The sequence below is a fragment of the Electrophorus electricus genome, chromosome 25, assembly GCF_013358815.1.
Source record: "Electrophorus electricus isolate fEleEle1 chromosome 25, fEleEle1.pri, whole genome shotgun sequence".
Taxonomy (NCBI): domain Eukaryota; kingdom Metazoa; phylum Chordata; class Actinopteri; order Gymnotiformes; family Gymnotidae; genus Electrophorus; species Electrophorus electricus.
Genome location: NC_049559.1, coordinates 9,854,695 through 9,869,703, shown reverse-complemented (window position 1 = coordinate 9,869,703; position 15,009 = coordinate 9,854,695). Strand labels below are relative to the sequence as shown.

Here is a 15,009-nt window from a genome sequence, read left to right as displayed (position 1 = left end):
TAGACATTGATATCAGAAGGCTTTTTTCATTGATGTGTTATCAGTGAGCATTTTAAATGAATACTGTAGCATCAATATTGAAGAAGAGTCCAAAAGACAACTTCTGCTCAAGACAAGTTCTTTATTAACAATAGACCAGCTTTTAAAAAGACACCAACGTGGTAATCCCGAAAGCGAGTTTAACAAACCTTAAATGTAACCTTGAACTCTGAGTTGAACTAACTTGACCAAACATATCCAGAGTTAATGTTTCCAGGAAAACCGGTTAAAATGTCAAGGATCGACGTCAGTACAGTCTGGGTAGACTGAACTTAACTGAAGCGCGTTCCCGCTTAACTTCGAAAGCCATCATCAACTGAACGCTGATATACGGGATTCTACATGGATATGAACGATACAATACTGGAGAGCTTCTTATTGCGCTCTGTCGGGACTTTAACGTTACATATGTATACTTATATACTTTAAAAGTTAAAAGAACATGTTAGCAAAGGAACGACAGTCAATACGAGTTCATAAAACTGCACAATAGGCATAAAGCTTATTTAATCATTCAGCACGTATCCATAATTTTGCTTGTTTCTGTTTTTTAAATCTGAGTTAATTGTGGTGATTTTCTGTTTTAATATAGTTTATGTAAACCAAGGATACTTAAACAGCGTTTACAGCAAAGAAAAAGTAAATGGTTTGTAAGCATAATTCAAAATGTTAAGATTTCTCATAGCTACTTAATTTATTTAGTGTTATGCTTATAGTGGTAGTTTTATAATTGAGCTTCACTTTATAGATTGCGTAAAGAAAGCTAATTTCCACAGATTTTTCAAAGATTATTTTGAGTATTTTACATCGTTAAATAAGATCTATATGTGAGCGTAAGTGTAAATGTAAATACATGAAAGGCAGCATATGTGAAAAATGTTACTGTGTAAGAAAGGAGGCATAGTTATGCATGAATTTTTCAGACTTTTTGCAATTTGATTTGGGTAAATATTTAAATAAATATTTGCGTGACCTGAAACGAATTTTAAAAACCTTTTTTCCCCCCTTTTCAGTAAATTCTATACTGCCATTTTCAAACTTATGCAGGCGGGATGGTAATGGTTTTGAGTATTTAGTGAGAAGTAATTTTATGTGAGTGGGGTTTCTTAAGGACTTTACCATCTCTGCCATGGTTTCTTCATGGTCATTGTGTGGTATGGCACAGTGTCTGCACTACCAAATAAGCCACAATAAAGTGCAATCTCAGGGGTGATCACTCCGAGTTCACCCAAGCACCAGAACCTGGCCTGCATTTCTATCTAAATCCTGGTTCTAGTCCAGTAGTGGGCGGGACTGTAGTAGGGTCAGGATTCGGTGTCATAAATCCAGTTTGAATTACATGGGAACGAACAAGTGATTAATGAACGCTGTAAGACAGCTGTCACGGTGCGCCGAGCACTGAATAGGAGAGACATGCCCGCTCCACTCCCGAACCAAGGTCCCAATCACCCACTTGCTGAGCGACCGAGCAGTTATCACTGCTACTTTTTAATGTTTTCTTTTGATCTGAGCCGTTATGGAAAATAAAGACCCTCCTGAACCTTATTTGCCTCTCCCGCCCTCTGTGCCGCCAACGTCACAGCGATGACGTGCCTTGTGCAAATTTATTGGAGCCTTCAATTGTTATCAGGCTATTATTCATAATTATAACTATTAATCTTTATAGTGGATAAAGCAAGTATATTGTGAAATAAATTATTACATTGCAAGAAAACGTTTTGAAATAGCCTGCACATTAATGGTATAGAAAGATTTCAGTTCGTATTCATTTACTACTGAAGGGGCAATAGCAATGTGGGTCTGTACAGGTTATATGTAATAAAAGACTAAGAGTCGTAGCGTTAAACTGACCAAGCCACATATTTTGAAAGTCTAGTTAATATAATTAAAATTACATGGAGAGCTTGACTTTCACGTATATGCCCAGGAAAACGAGTAATATGAATGGTCTACTTTTCTTTTTAGTAGACCAACAAACGACTTCAAAAGGACATACCCTACTTTATGTTTATCGCCCTCTGTAAAAAGAAAGTTTAAAAGTAGTACAAAAAGTAAATAAATAAAACACTTTTAAAAAGTAAATAGCATACCGACGCAGACACTTTAGTTAAGCCGAGAGCGAATCCACGATCCTGTAGTCCATCATGTGAAATGGGATGGTGAAGAGCATTCAAAAATTGGGCTGAAACGGCACGTCAGTGAAAAAGGGCATTGCGGTGTCTGGAGAAAACCTCTAGAGGGGGCTAAAGCTATGTGTAGCGGTAGAGCGGTTCCACCTGGTGATGGTGAACAAGCTAGAGCAAGGTGGACGTTAGCTAGCCGTTGTAGCGAGTGACATTAAAAAGTTATATTTCATCCGACGCGGTTGTTCATCTGGTTCCAAAATCGAGAACACAATAAATAGCGACGAGGATACCGTTGAACTTGAGCCAACCTGCATCGTTTCTACAGTCTGCTGGTGATCCAACTCTACCCGTATGAATGAATAAATGAATGTTTTTGGAAGTGTCACTTGACCTTAAACACAAGCGAAGCGACGGGAGAACACCTGACGACAAATGAAAACAAAATAAGATAGGCGAATACGAACAGAGGAAGCAACGTAGACAAAGAGTAACTTAACCTGGAGCGCCGAGAGAAAGTGCATAGGGACGAAAAGCGAGATCGCGAAGGATATACCTACACAATAACCAGCAGCTGTGAAACGAAGAAACATGGTTTAAATAGAAACACCAACGACGAACAGCTGGAGCTAAAGGGGAGGAGACAGGACACCATAGAAACAGACGACAGTGGGATAACAAGTAAGTGGTTAAGTAGGCAGGGAAACGGCGGACGCTCCGGTCTGCGAGCGTGACATGGTGTGTGTGATGGTGACCTAGAAAGAGTCCTTGATGAATACTATGGGTGTGCAGGCAGTGGTGTGGCCAGTGGCTAATAGACTGGCGAGACTGATCCAAAGTGTGGAGGAGGGACTGCAGACATAGGCGTGAAAACTCTAAAACCTGTTCTTTCATCAAACAATGAAATATGAGAAATATGAAACATGAGAAGATATTACATAATGCTGGAGCCGTCAATGTCCACTGCTGTAGTGGTCCGGGTGAAGATCAGGTCCAGAACATTGCCCACTTTGTCAGTCTGTGGAGACTGGTTGAGAGTGAGCTCAGATACTGTCAACATTGGAAGGATGCAGGAGGAATGTAGCTTGTCAGACGGAAGATTGAAGTCTCCAAGGAGAATGGATGGATTTCCTTCAATGGGGAATTGACTCAGGCAGATGTCAAGCTCATGAATTAAATTATCTACGTGAAGTTTGGGTACTTGCAGTGGTCATGGTAGCTCATTGGTTAAGGTACTTGACTTGTAATCAGGTACTTGACTGTAATTAGAAGGTTGCTGGTTCAAGCCCCACCCCTGCCAAGTTGCCATTGTTGGGCAAGGCCCAAGGATTAACCTTTGGCCATTTGCTCAAGTTGTACTCAATAATAGTTGTAAGTTTCTTTGGAAAACAGTGTGAGCTAAGTGCTGTAAATATAAAGCTTGGTAGGGAAACACACTATAATAGCATGAAATTCAAAAGAGGAGATAGAAAGAGAAGTGAAGTGAAATGCCACTCTTGAGACATTCTCTGCTGAGATGCCTTGGAGAATGGGTGAATGAAAAGACAGAGCAACCAGAGTCACCAAATTCTCAGGAGTGAGCCAAGAAGTGTAGTGAGTGAAGGGATAGCTTTGTATTTAATGAGAAATGAAAGTGATTATTCACTTATCTGAGAAGAGCTTCCTAGTTAGTGAGGAAATGTTTGTCCAACAAAATCCCACAGGGGAGTTGTGAATAATGCAAATTATACCCATAGAATTTTTGCTCTAATTCACAGAAGTTGCTTCAATTCCTACACAGTTCTAAGCAAGGAGGATCAAAACACACTACAACAGCATATCCATTCTCTGACACACTTCCTACAGTTGTGTTGGATGCCATCAACATACATTACGGCAATAAGATTAACAAAAAGAACCTGTGATGATGGCATCATGGGACAAGGAGAGATGTTTTCCAATGGGCCATATGCTGAGGAGTAGTTTATTAGTTTACTGAATGAGGATTACTAAGGAGTTTTCTCTTTCACCAAGACATGTGGGGGTGGGTTTTATTGTACTCAACCACATGTTTTATTCTGTACTGTGCTTTCAGTCCCCATTTGGTACACTGGCGATAAACAAGACCTCTCATAAAGGGAGGAATAGAGAAAGAAGCAACATTCGAGGATCCATAATTATCCTCCATGAATAACGGAGTATAGTAAAGTGACTGATTTGAGGAGGAAAAATAAAAACCTCAGTTGGAAGAAGGGAAGGACCATGGAACTCCACTCTTTGACCTCAAAATGTGACCTCAGTATGACATTTGAGCCTTTTTAGGTTTCAACAAAAGGATCCAACAGTGTGCAACACAGAAAGCAAATGTGACTTTTTAAGTGGAAAGGCAATAAAATATGATAATACTACTGATGTATTACTTTTACTATTGAAACGCTGTTTTGATCTGTGAGCTATATACAAAAACTCTGAAACCTGTTCTAATATCATCAGTGAAATAATTTATTGTTGGTCCAAAGCACTGATGTAGTGACTCAGCCCCTTTTAATATGCATGACGATCATACACAGGGGACCCTGGGTTCTATGAATTTGTAGTTTGATTTTATCTTTTTTTTTTTTTTTTTAATAGGTTCTTTGTGTACTTAAGTACAGGTCACCTGAATGTATAGAATATTAGAAACAAAACTATAATCACCGACCGTAAAGAGTTGTTATGCATGATACAAGAGATTTCTTTAAATAAAGTTCACAGTATTTCTTAATAACAGTAATATAAAGTGAGTGCAAACACACAGAATCTCACCCAGTACCAAGAGCTACATTATGGTCAAATAATGTGGCTGCACCTTGTAATTATTGCGTTTAGGTGTTTCATCCACGCCCTTATAAAGTCAAGACCTCTGCCTACTGGAATGCAAAGTACATACAGTCAAGTGTGATGAAAGAGGGCTGTTTTGGAATGCTTTTCACAGAATGGGCTAGATGTCTTATTTACAGTAAAGAGTCTTGTTAATGCTACAGCATACAAAGACAATTAAAACAATTATATGCTTCCATTGTGGTCATACTTTTAAGAAGGCCCTTTCCTGTTCCAGCACTGGGCTCTTGCTTAACTCTGCCAGTGTGAGGATATGATATTTTTAACTGAAGTTGTGCTTTTTACCAGTTAAGCAACAGGTTTTGGCAGATACTATTTTACTATTTAAATAGAATTATCTGCAAACGACTGCTCTGCCTCTATTGGCAGAGCACCAACTCTCAAGCCATGCTTACACCAACTAACACCAGCTCTCAAGCCATGCTTGCCCATTCTAAGGTTCAGTTAAACATTAACTGATGAAATTCGGTGTATGTGACTAAAATTTCAGCATCAGTTATTTATATTAAAATGTTTGAATGTAGTGCAATGATTGACTAAAATCAGAGGCAGTTTAGACTCACCAAGTTAAGCATATTTATTTCTCGAAACAAAAAAGGACTTCGATAAACAAATTAAGATTTGATTGAACTGGCAGAAAGAGGTCCCACTCTCCATTCTGACATAGACTGACATAAATATAGACAATACATAAAATGTTGCAGAGCATCTTAAAAAAATGACATACAGGTATCAAAGAAAATCACTCATGCTTGCATGTGTAGCAGCTCTGTCCTGCCTCCCCCTTAAGCCTGGGTAACTTTAAACCCAGTACAAAATGGGTGAAAGATTGCATACATTTTTTTGGTTGGTCGGTTGTGTGTGTGTGTGTGTGTGTGTGTGTGTGTGTGTGTGTGTGTGTCTAGCAGCTGTGACCTGCCTCTTTCTGCAGGATGGCTTCTTCAGTACGCAGGGGGAAGGTATCAATAGTGCTGAAGAGCTCTGCAGCAGTGATGGGGTAGGTGTAGCGCTGCTTGTCCACTCCTTGCTTATCCAGCAGCACCAGGTTAAAGGAATTCTGAGACAACTGCAGCAGCAGTCTGCCCAACACGCAAACACAGCAGAAATCAGTGTTATAGTGCCTATTCGGTACACATTCATTAACAATAAGTGTTCATGGGTTCATGCTGGTGGGTATGACTCTTTGCTAAGACAAAGATGTTTGGAAAGCCTGAGTGTGCCAATGTGACAGGCCACGTGACCACTTACACTTGAAGTTACGGTTACTTCAGTTATTGACAAATTGAAGAAGGTTTGTGAAGAAAGTATCAGGGTTTCTTGTTTTCTGCTGTTGCTTGCTACTTGAATAGCTTGCAGCCTGATGACGTTTCTGTTCATGAGCTTCAATATTTTCACTGGTATTTTCTTAGAGTGTTGTTTAGGAATGTTAATTTAGGTTGTTGGGGTATACCTGAGTTGTAGGGCCAGTCCAGGAGGGATGAGGCGGTGTCGAATGCGGCCTAGCTGAGCTGGATACATTCCCACTAGCTCAATCACAGTCACGTGTCTTAAATCCAAACCACACTGAGCATGCTGTAATGTCACATACATTTACACATTAATTAATTAATCAGATTTTAGAACATGCTGTTCCATGGTTCCAGTGGCCTATTTCAAGAATTCCCTCATTTGAAAAACAGGGCAGTTTATGTTTTGGTGTTTTATGTCTATTTATATGTCAGTTTATTCATAGGTGTTTGCATAAACACTATGCATTAGTGCATTTAGAGTATAAATGTGTATATATGCAACTTGTCTATGAACTGCTCTATGGTCAAAATAGGTAATTCATTTAAAGAGGCCAATAAAGGTTAAACCAGCATACACAGGGTGCAAGACTCTGGTACAGTCAGTCACCTGATGTCACATTACCAGTCTCTGGCAGAGAGGGATTACATTTTACTACTGGCTGTACAGTCTAGGGTTATCTGCTTGGTATAACTATAGAGTAGGAGTACTTCATAAAGTGACCACTTTTAAAGCTTGCTTGGATCTACTTGATCAGGGTGTGTGAGAAGAAATGTTACCTGTAAATTAGATACTTGGAATCTATAGTAATGGTTGGCAGCTGTTGGGGCAGAGATTATAAGGAGGCGACGTTTCTCATAGAACTGGTCCAGTAATTCAGCTGCTGATCGCACTCCAACATTAATACTCATAGCTGTAATATATACAAACAAACAGAAACTTGGGTCTTGGGTGTCCTGTCCTATGTTATTGAGACTCACTGCACAATGCTTTACTAAGCATCAAGATCATGAGAGATAGGAGCTGCACCATGGTCACAAAATTGGAAGGTAAGGGTTACACAGCTGAGTTTATCCATATGGAGGCACGTGTGGACTGTTTCAAGAATGATGCAGAAAAATTTAAATCAGATGGTAGAGATCATGGTCATTCCAGGGAGATTGGGACCCCAAGGTGGTGGAAGGGAGACAATTCGGTAGATAGACACTGGGCAGGGGGAAGGAGGAAAGTTGATGGTGAGGAAGTCATCCAGAGGATGAAGAATGAAGGGAAGTCATTGAATGTTCAAGAGGATTACACAAAAGGCCTCAATCAGGGTATCAAACAATCTTGGGGCTGCTTCAGTAGCTGAATACAAAGTGCACAGCAAAATAAAATTTGTTTTCTCAACATGAACAGATACCAAAAATCAGGGTGGACAGGAAGGGCCTTGAATTCAGAAGCAATGTCTGCTTAGGCAAGCCATATCTCACACCCTTCGAGATATGATGGTTGCATAGCAGAGGGAGTAGTCAGGACCAGGCATGAGAATGTCAATAGAGGTCTCAGAGGACCCATGAGGCACAAAAAGATGTGTTACTTCTTGCCAGTTCTTTTGGGAAGGGGGGTGTAGCCGTAAAGCGAACGTTCTGTTGATGACCTTTCAGTAATTACCATGTGTCTTGTTCCCATAAGTGAGTCTGTGTGGTTGTCAGGCCCTTCTGCCCAGCAGGCTGAGTAGCTGATGTCACCATACAGGAAGCAGCCATGTTCAGCCTGGCAGACACTCCTAAACACAGCTGCTCTTCTCCCCACCTAGTTCTACCTAACCAGTCAATAAACAGTAAAGCAGAAAGGAGTGCCATACAATTGTTTAATAGAATTCCATATTCAATCAGCTTGATCTTGCAAACTATAAAATGATTAAATAATACAGATGTTCTTGTAGCTTGAATATTAATGTCTTATGAAATTTTCTGTTTGTAGAAATCTTGCAGCATGTACTATATATTTATTTGCCTTTGATGGTTATATCCAACTGTCCAACAATGAGGCTTGTTTGCCTCTTTCTGTGTAGCATTCCTACATCTTTAATGACAGAGCTGTAACATCGCCCGCACGTGCCCAGACTGCCCCTTTACCTGTATGAGCTGAGTCGCACTGCAGCCAGCACCCACCTGGTTGGCAGGCCCAGAGTTTTACACACAGCCTCTGCCAGCTTCAGCCTGCCCACAGGTGAGTGCTACTTAGCGTTACAGCCAGAATTACACTGTATAGAGGCTAATTCAGTGAATGTAGCTGGTCAGCTTCCATGTCTGTAGATTTTGAATGTGGCACGCCCTTCCGTTTTTACACAGGACTAGACAGCTGAACCACATGCCCTGAAGTCACTTAATTCCACAGGGATTAGACACCTTAAAGGTTCTTAAGGGGACTAAATCATGTCTCATCACAACAGCTCTCGAGGCCCATTGGAGGCACAAGTGTTGAAGCCCAGATGCAGATACGTGGACGAGCAAGACTTCATGAAGTACTCTACTGAAGTGGACTGGAAAGTTAGAATGTTTAAAAGGTAAATGCTGAGAAGGTGCTCAGTATAACTGGTAGACTACAGAGCAGTTTCTTAAGTGTTGGTTCTTACCGTATTCCTCCTTTTCTCCAATAATCTAAATCACACACATACATGGAATGGATTTGCTTTTAAATTGTTTATTTAAAAGTTCCCCTTCGCTGAACATGTGAAAATAGACTTTGTTTACAGTGCTCAATCAATTTATGAATGACGATAGCAACAATTCTTCAGACACTAAGCACTGAACAATTTGCTAGCTACCACTGAAAAAGAGGGTGGCCCAGACAGGTAGTCATGCTTTGTAGTTAGCACAGTATTGTCTGCTTTTGATGCGTTTGACACAATGTCCTTTGGCAAAATCCGTACGAGACAACACAGGAGTCTTAAAAACAGCAAAAAATAAATAAAAATAAATAAATAAATAAATAAATAAAACAGAGGCAACCTGCTTATTCAAGAATGATGCCATCTTATAAATAAAACTAGAGAAACATCCAATATGTTGCAGTCAGTTCTTCAGATCCTACTGACAGCTATGGTATAAAAAGAACCTCTCACTAAATTGATAGCTGCACGATTGCCGCATGCATCAGTACTAGACAAAACACGGACTGGAATCAAAAGAGAGTTTAAAACCAGATATTTTGGCTTGGAGCGCACTCATAAGTGTAAAGCAAATCCTGGAGTGACATACAATCTATTCATAAAAGCTACACTTGAATAATTTAGCAGTTGGCTAGACATCAGTGGACTGCGGTAGTTTTTTTAACCTGTAGCGACAGCCATCATTCCAGTGAACCTTCAACACCTGTGTCTGCAGCACAGCCATGTGGCCAATCAGATGAACTGCAGTCTTTGGCATCTGTGGGCAGAGGCAATGTCTTAAGAGCAGGCACGTCTACTTTTAACTTACCAAAAATCTAGCCATGGGGATTTGGTTGAACACTGAATGCAAAGGCAAAAAGACTGAAATGACTAGCATGTCAGATGAGGAGCAGATGGGCAAGACAAGGTGGCGTTTTGTGGATCTCTCTCAGGGAGGAGGAGACCAGGGGTGGGGGTGGGGGGTGTAAGAGCAGCTGTACATCCTGGACCTTCATGGCTTCCTTGGGCCATGTATAAGAGTCCAGTGTGAAGGAGTCATAGTCTGAATTGTAGACATGAGACAACACAAAGGCTTCTTTATCCTTGGGCTCTGGATACCAAGCAGCAATGCCGTGTTCGTAGGCGTAGTCCACGATCTGAGAGAAGAAGAGATGAAGACAAAGTCATTCGCAGGAAGTCAGAGAAATGAGAACCTGAACCGTTTAGACAATGGAAGGAGAGAGGTTGACTAAACTTGGATATCAGGTTATACATAGAAGCCTAAATAGTCCGATCCACTGTCTGGCCTGACACTCCTCAACCTAGTTTACAATCGAGACCAGTGCCTTAATATAGCTCCCTATAATTTCACCATCTTTATGGGCACTAAGATGAAGGTGTACATGCACACATACGTGCACATATGTACACACTGCTCAACAGCACTATACAATATACTCAACTGCTGGCCTTGTTTAAACAGGACATCACAGGGAATTAGTCACTAACCTTCATGGCAATTTTAAAGGACACTTCTCTGATTGAGCCAAGAGGAGGATACAGTCTTCCCTCAGCTAGGTGCTCCTCTGTGACCATGTCAGCTACTGCCTGATATACACATCAGAACATTTGTGAGACACAGGCTTACCACCTCTGTAAAAATGGGACAGATTACAGAGAGTTCTAGGAACTGAAACTAGAGCAGGTATGGTACATTTATCATTCTAATGTTCTCTGCGGTGTTATCAGTGTGATCAGAGTGTGTGAACATGAATGCTTACCTGTGCTGTGAGGAAAATGTTATCGGATATGTGGCGCACCCCACAGGTGATGATCCCGAGTGCCACCCCTAGGATCACGCAGGCATTGTTGCCTTGGCCTGGGTGGAAGGTACAGCCATCCGCGAGTGTCACCTTCTTGAAGGGGCTTCCACTGGCAAATATACCATGACCCTGAGAGAGAGAGAGAGAGAGAGAGAGAGAGAGAGAGAGAGAGAGAGAGAGAGAGAGAGAGAGACATGCACACACACAAACACAGTTTCAGACAGTTGCATAGCAGATTCTAAACAGTCGTGTTCTTAATACTGAGCCACGAGGAAGAGTGCAGACTCTTAAAGGGAGCGCGAGAGCTGGCTGGTGTCACGTTCCTTGCGTCACCATGTAGCTCTGCTCCCCTGTGCTGGTGGGATTGCTGAGGGCAAAGATGATGGGCCTCTCATTGAAGGAGGCCATGTCTTTCAGGATCTTTTCTGTAAACACCCAACCAATGGCTGCCTTGCCTGCACACAAAGAAACCAATAAATACAATATATGATACATTTCTTATGTTTTGGTAACTACAACTAATTGCTGTACTCCTGTAAATGACCAATGAGAGCTGTTAGTTTGGTGGTCTGCATCACCTCCTCCAAGGTCTTTATTTGGGGGTGATCATGGGTAAACTCTTCCTTTTCATAATTCACGTGACCTCTACTCTGATGATCACACTGATACTGTGCCTGAAAAGTAAGACATTTTATATATTTACAGCCAAATTCCGAATTAACCACTGAAAAGGAGATTGAACTCAGGACCAAATTCTGGATTCTATGTACTGTTTTCTCTGGCACTCATATCTACCTTGTATATTATCATTGAAAGTGCAATAATGGTTTCAGTACTTTCGGAAAGCATTGGTTGTTGGCAAAGTCTTCAAACTGAATCATACCTGCAATTCAGACCAGTGTCAAACATTAATAGAGTTATCAGCTTTAACACTTGATAGACTTAATACCCTTAACACTCACTTGTCTGTAGCAGCCTGCATAAACTCATCAATGAGGTCACCATATTCCTTCCCTCTCACCCTTTTGCAAAGTATACTGGACAGCCTTGTAGTTAGCAGGCCTGCTTCCAGCAGGGACAACAGACATACCACATGTTGGGCTTATTTATTTATTTACCAATGGATATGCTGAGGGACGACCCCTCCACCATCATGCCGCTCGCTCTCTGGTGCTCTGTTTCTTGTTCTTTCCTTCTCTCTCTGGACCCAACTATCCTCATTTTTTATTCTTTCCATATCCTGAAAAACAATGTTCTCACTCGCCACCTCCAACCTCTAAAAGCAGGATACAGAGTGCAGGAGAGAGCATTTGTAAGTGGACTTTATGACACAGTCATACTGCTTTGCAAAACATTGAGTCATATCCTGCATTGCAGCTCCTTCAGTTCAACAAACTACACAATTGCTAAATAAGATGTTGCATTAAAAGGCTCAGATGTCATCCTGAGGTCACCTTTTAGTGGTGTGTGTGATGGTGACATAAAAAGAATCCGTGATGAATACCATAGTCTACAGTCTGCAGACATAGGCGTGACACAAAAACTCTGAAACCTGTTCTTTCATCATGCAATGAAATATGAGAAATATGAAACATAAGATATTACATAACCAATGGATCGAGTATACAAAAAGAAGAGAAGCGGGCCTAATATTGAGTCCTGGAGGACACCGGTGGAGAGTCTAGATGGATTGGACGTGGATCCTCTCCATGTTGCCTGATAGGACCATCCCTCCAGAAAGGTCTGAAACCATTTCCATGCAGAACCAGTCACACTGAGACTGGGCAAAACGGAGAGGAGCATATTGTGATTTACTGTGTCAAAGGCTGCCAAAAGATCCAGAAGAATCAAAACAGATGATAATGGCAGTATGGCAGTATGAAGTTTTTCTGTGACTGCTATGAGAGCTGTTTCTTTTGAATGTGCCGGTTTATAGCCAGACCGATTGGGATTGTGAAGCTGGTTCTGGGTGAAGGAAAAGAGATTGATTGTTTTTTTATTGTAAACTGCTTGTTCAAGAACTTTTGAGAGGAAAAAGAGAAGTGATACTGGTCAGTAATTGCTAATGTTGTAGCTATCGAGTGTGGCCTTCTTTAAGATTGGTACCACAATGGAAGTCTTAAATGCATTTGGTACATGTCCTGAGGATAAGGAGTTGTTGAAGATGAGAGCGATGAAAGGAAATAGATTTCTCAAGATTGTCTGGAACAGACGGGCTCCAGCGGGCCTGTAGTCAGATTGCTTGAAGTCAGGAGATGAAGGATTTTGTTTGTGGAGAGAGGAGAAAAAGAAGCCAGAGAGTTAGATGTAGGGGTGTGAGCATTGGTTGGAAGAGTGGGAACATGAAAAGTACTGGTGGATTGCTGCAACTTTCTCCTCAAAGAAGGTGATAGAATCCTCAGGAGTAAGGGAGGAAAGAAAAAAATGTTACGGAAATTGTGTGGATCATATGCTGATGATTCAAATTTTCCTCTGTAGTAGAATGACTTTGCAGATGTTACTTCTAGTGAGAACTTGGAAAGGAGAGACTCGTATGAGCTGAGGTATGAACGTAGATGAGTTTTTCTTCACCGCCTCTCTGCAGTCCTTAAATTGTTGAATCTTTTTTATCATCCTACATTTTATAATCTCCAGTTAATCATGATACTACCCTGACATTCCTGCTTACTGGAAATGTCAAAGACTGAGAAAGAATTGTAAATATTTCAATCACTAAAAAAAACCAACTACATTGCAGATAGATATTTATGACTATCCCCAATGTTATGCACAGAATCCCAGGGTACACACTATAAAAAAAGACAAACTATAACGATTTTATAGTAAATTCATTGTAGCATTTCTGTTAGTAACAGGGGGAAAGAACCCAATCAGTGTGTTATAATCAATGGTAATGTTTAAAGGTTCTCCCCAAGGTAGCTAAGTATCCCTTCATGTCCGTACTGCTTAGTTCTATTTTTCAACAGAATCATCACACTTTTCACATTTATTATCTGCAATCATTATAGTGCTGCTTTTGTTTTATTGGTAAATTTTGGTTAGAAGCAAAAGATTTAAAAGAGTTAAGTGTGAGGGTGAGTGTAATGGTGAGCGGTAAGGAGACGGATGCATGTGCAGAGAAGAGCGAGATTTATTAGTGGCAAATCCAGAGTCGTAGTGGTTATAGTAGTCCAGGGTCATAGAGCCAATACAGAGATTATGAGAATACATGACAAAACAAAAACACACGAAGGCAAACAAGTGAATCAGGCTATAAGAAAACACGCTAGGAAAACTCGGGCCAAGAAACACAAAGGCTAGGATAGATACACGGAGTACAAACCAACATTCAATACAACCAAACACAATGAGCCTAACAAGCACACTCAACACATAAATTAAAAAAATAGAAGTAAAAATGAAGTAAACAATAAACAACCAAGACAAACCATGACAGGGTTTAAATACATGAACTTAACAAGACTAGAAACAAGGGACAGGTGTGGAAAATCAAAGGAGGGGCAGAGAAAATGAAACTATGGAAAGGAACTAAAATACACAAGACATGGAACATAGAAGCTGGGAAGGACTAACCATGACAGTGAGACTCACTTTATGGAAATCTGAAATACGTAGCTGTGAACACGGGTAATATCCTAGCCGTGGCTTGAATTATATACATATATCCTTCTTACCTGTACTTGTAAATATTACAATACCTTTCCCATATTCATGCCTGGAAGAATTTTGTAATACGATTTCAGACATCCCTAACCACAGACCATTTCTTATCCCAGCTGCCTGCCTCACTCCCTTCATTGGTTAAGTCTTCATTAAAGTTGCAGGTGCACAAGTCAGAGAATGCACTGTATAATATAAGAAGCTAACTATCTAGCTTGTTTAATGCACTTTATTGTTTTAATTTTCTGAATTTGATAGTGTCAGCTGCATATGGATGAATGCTATCATCAGCTAGTTTGTAACTTTTGCCTTATGTTAGTTTAATCATCTAATGCTTGTTGATGGTCTGCCATTTCATTTCCAGTGTTGGCTTAGTATTTCATTAGCAATATAAAATGTCATATATTATCTAATGTTATCTAGCACTGGTGCTCACTCATGAGCAGTGAGACAATGTAGGATTTGTAGAGATACATTTTGAAATCAATACAGAGTTGATTTAATTTTAATAGTCTTTGGTGTGGCTGTGGTGGTATAGTTAGTCTTGTGCCTTTTTGATATTGGTTTGATATCACTCAGGGGT

General features: G+C 40.5%; 2 protein-coding genes and 2 long non-coding RNA genes across 5 annotated transcripts in view; 1 reads left to right on the top strand and 3 right to left on the bottom strand.

Moving 5' to 3' along the window:
- The first annotated feature begins 2,332 nt into the window (after positions 1-2,332).
- LOC118240793 lies at positions 2,333-9,079 on the top strand. The gene is made up of 3 exons (XR_004775628.1): positions 2,333-2,843; positions 8,365-8,522; positions 8,746-9,079. It is a non-coding gene; the product is annotated as an uncharacterized LOC118240793 (long non-coding RNA).
- Positions 5,574-7,242, bottom strand: LOC118240790 (sushi repeat-containing protein SRPX-like). The gene is made up of 3 exons (XM_035522940.1): positions 7,088-7,242; positions 6,472-6,593; positions 5,574-6,100 (listed from the first exon to the last, which is right to left on the bottom strand). The coding sequence occupies exons 1-3, from the start codon at positions 7,217-7,219 to the stop codon at positions 5,923-5,925; spliced, it is 432 nt and encodes a 143-aa protein (XP_035378833.1). The 5' UTR covers positions 7,220-7,242; the 3' UTR covers positions 5,574-5,922.
- Positions 9,021-15,009, bottom strand: part of LOC113590769 (NADP-dependent malic enzyme, mitochondrial-like) — an 8,607-nt gene continuing 2,618 nt past the window's right edge. For both annotated transcript variants that reach the window (XM_035522937.1, XM_035522938.1), the window contains exons 3-5: positions 10,725-10,895; positions 10,453-10,551; positions 9,021-10,100 (exon numbers count right to left, since the gene is read on the bottom strand). In XM_035522937.1, the coding sequence (XP_035378830.1) occupies positions 9,843-10,100; positions 10,453-10,551; positions 10,725-10,895 (528 nt within the window). In that variant the 3' untranslated portion in view covers positions 9,021-9,842. The remainder of the gene's footprint in view (positions 10,101-10,452; positions 10,552-10,724; positions 10,896-15,009) is intronic.
- On the bottom strand, positions 10,915-13,907 carry LOC118240791. The gene is made up of 3 exons (XR_004775626.1): positions 11,562-13,907; positions 11,345-11,440; positions 10,915-11,221 (listed from the first exon to the last, which is right to left on the bottom strand). It is a non-coding gene; the product is annotated as an uncharacterized LOC118240791 (long non-coding RNA).

Coding starts and splice junctions, on each gene's coding strand:
- LOC118240790 (XM_035522940.1), bottom strand. CDS start 7,219: ATGAGTATTAATGTTGGAGTGCGATCAGCAGCTGAATTACTGGACCAG. Junction 6,594..7,087: donor TCCAAGTATCTAATTTACAG/GTAACATTTCTT, acceptor GTGACATTACAG/CATGCTCAGTGTGGTTTGGA. Junction 6,101..6,471: donor GGACTGGCCCTACAACTCAG/GTATACCCCAAC, acceptor CGTGTTGGGCAG/ACTGCTGCTGCAGTTGTCTC.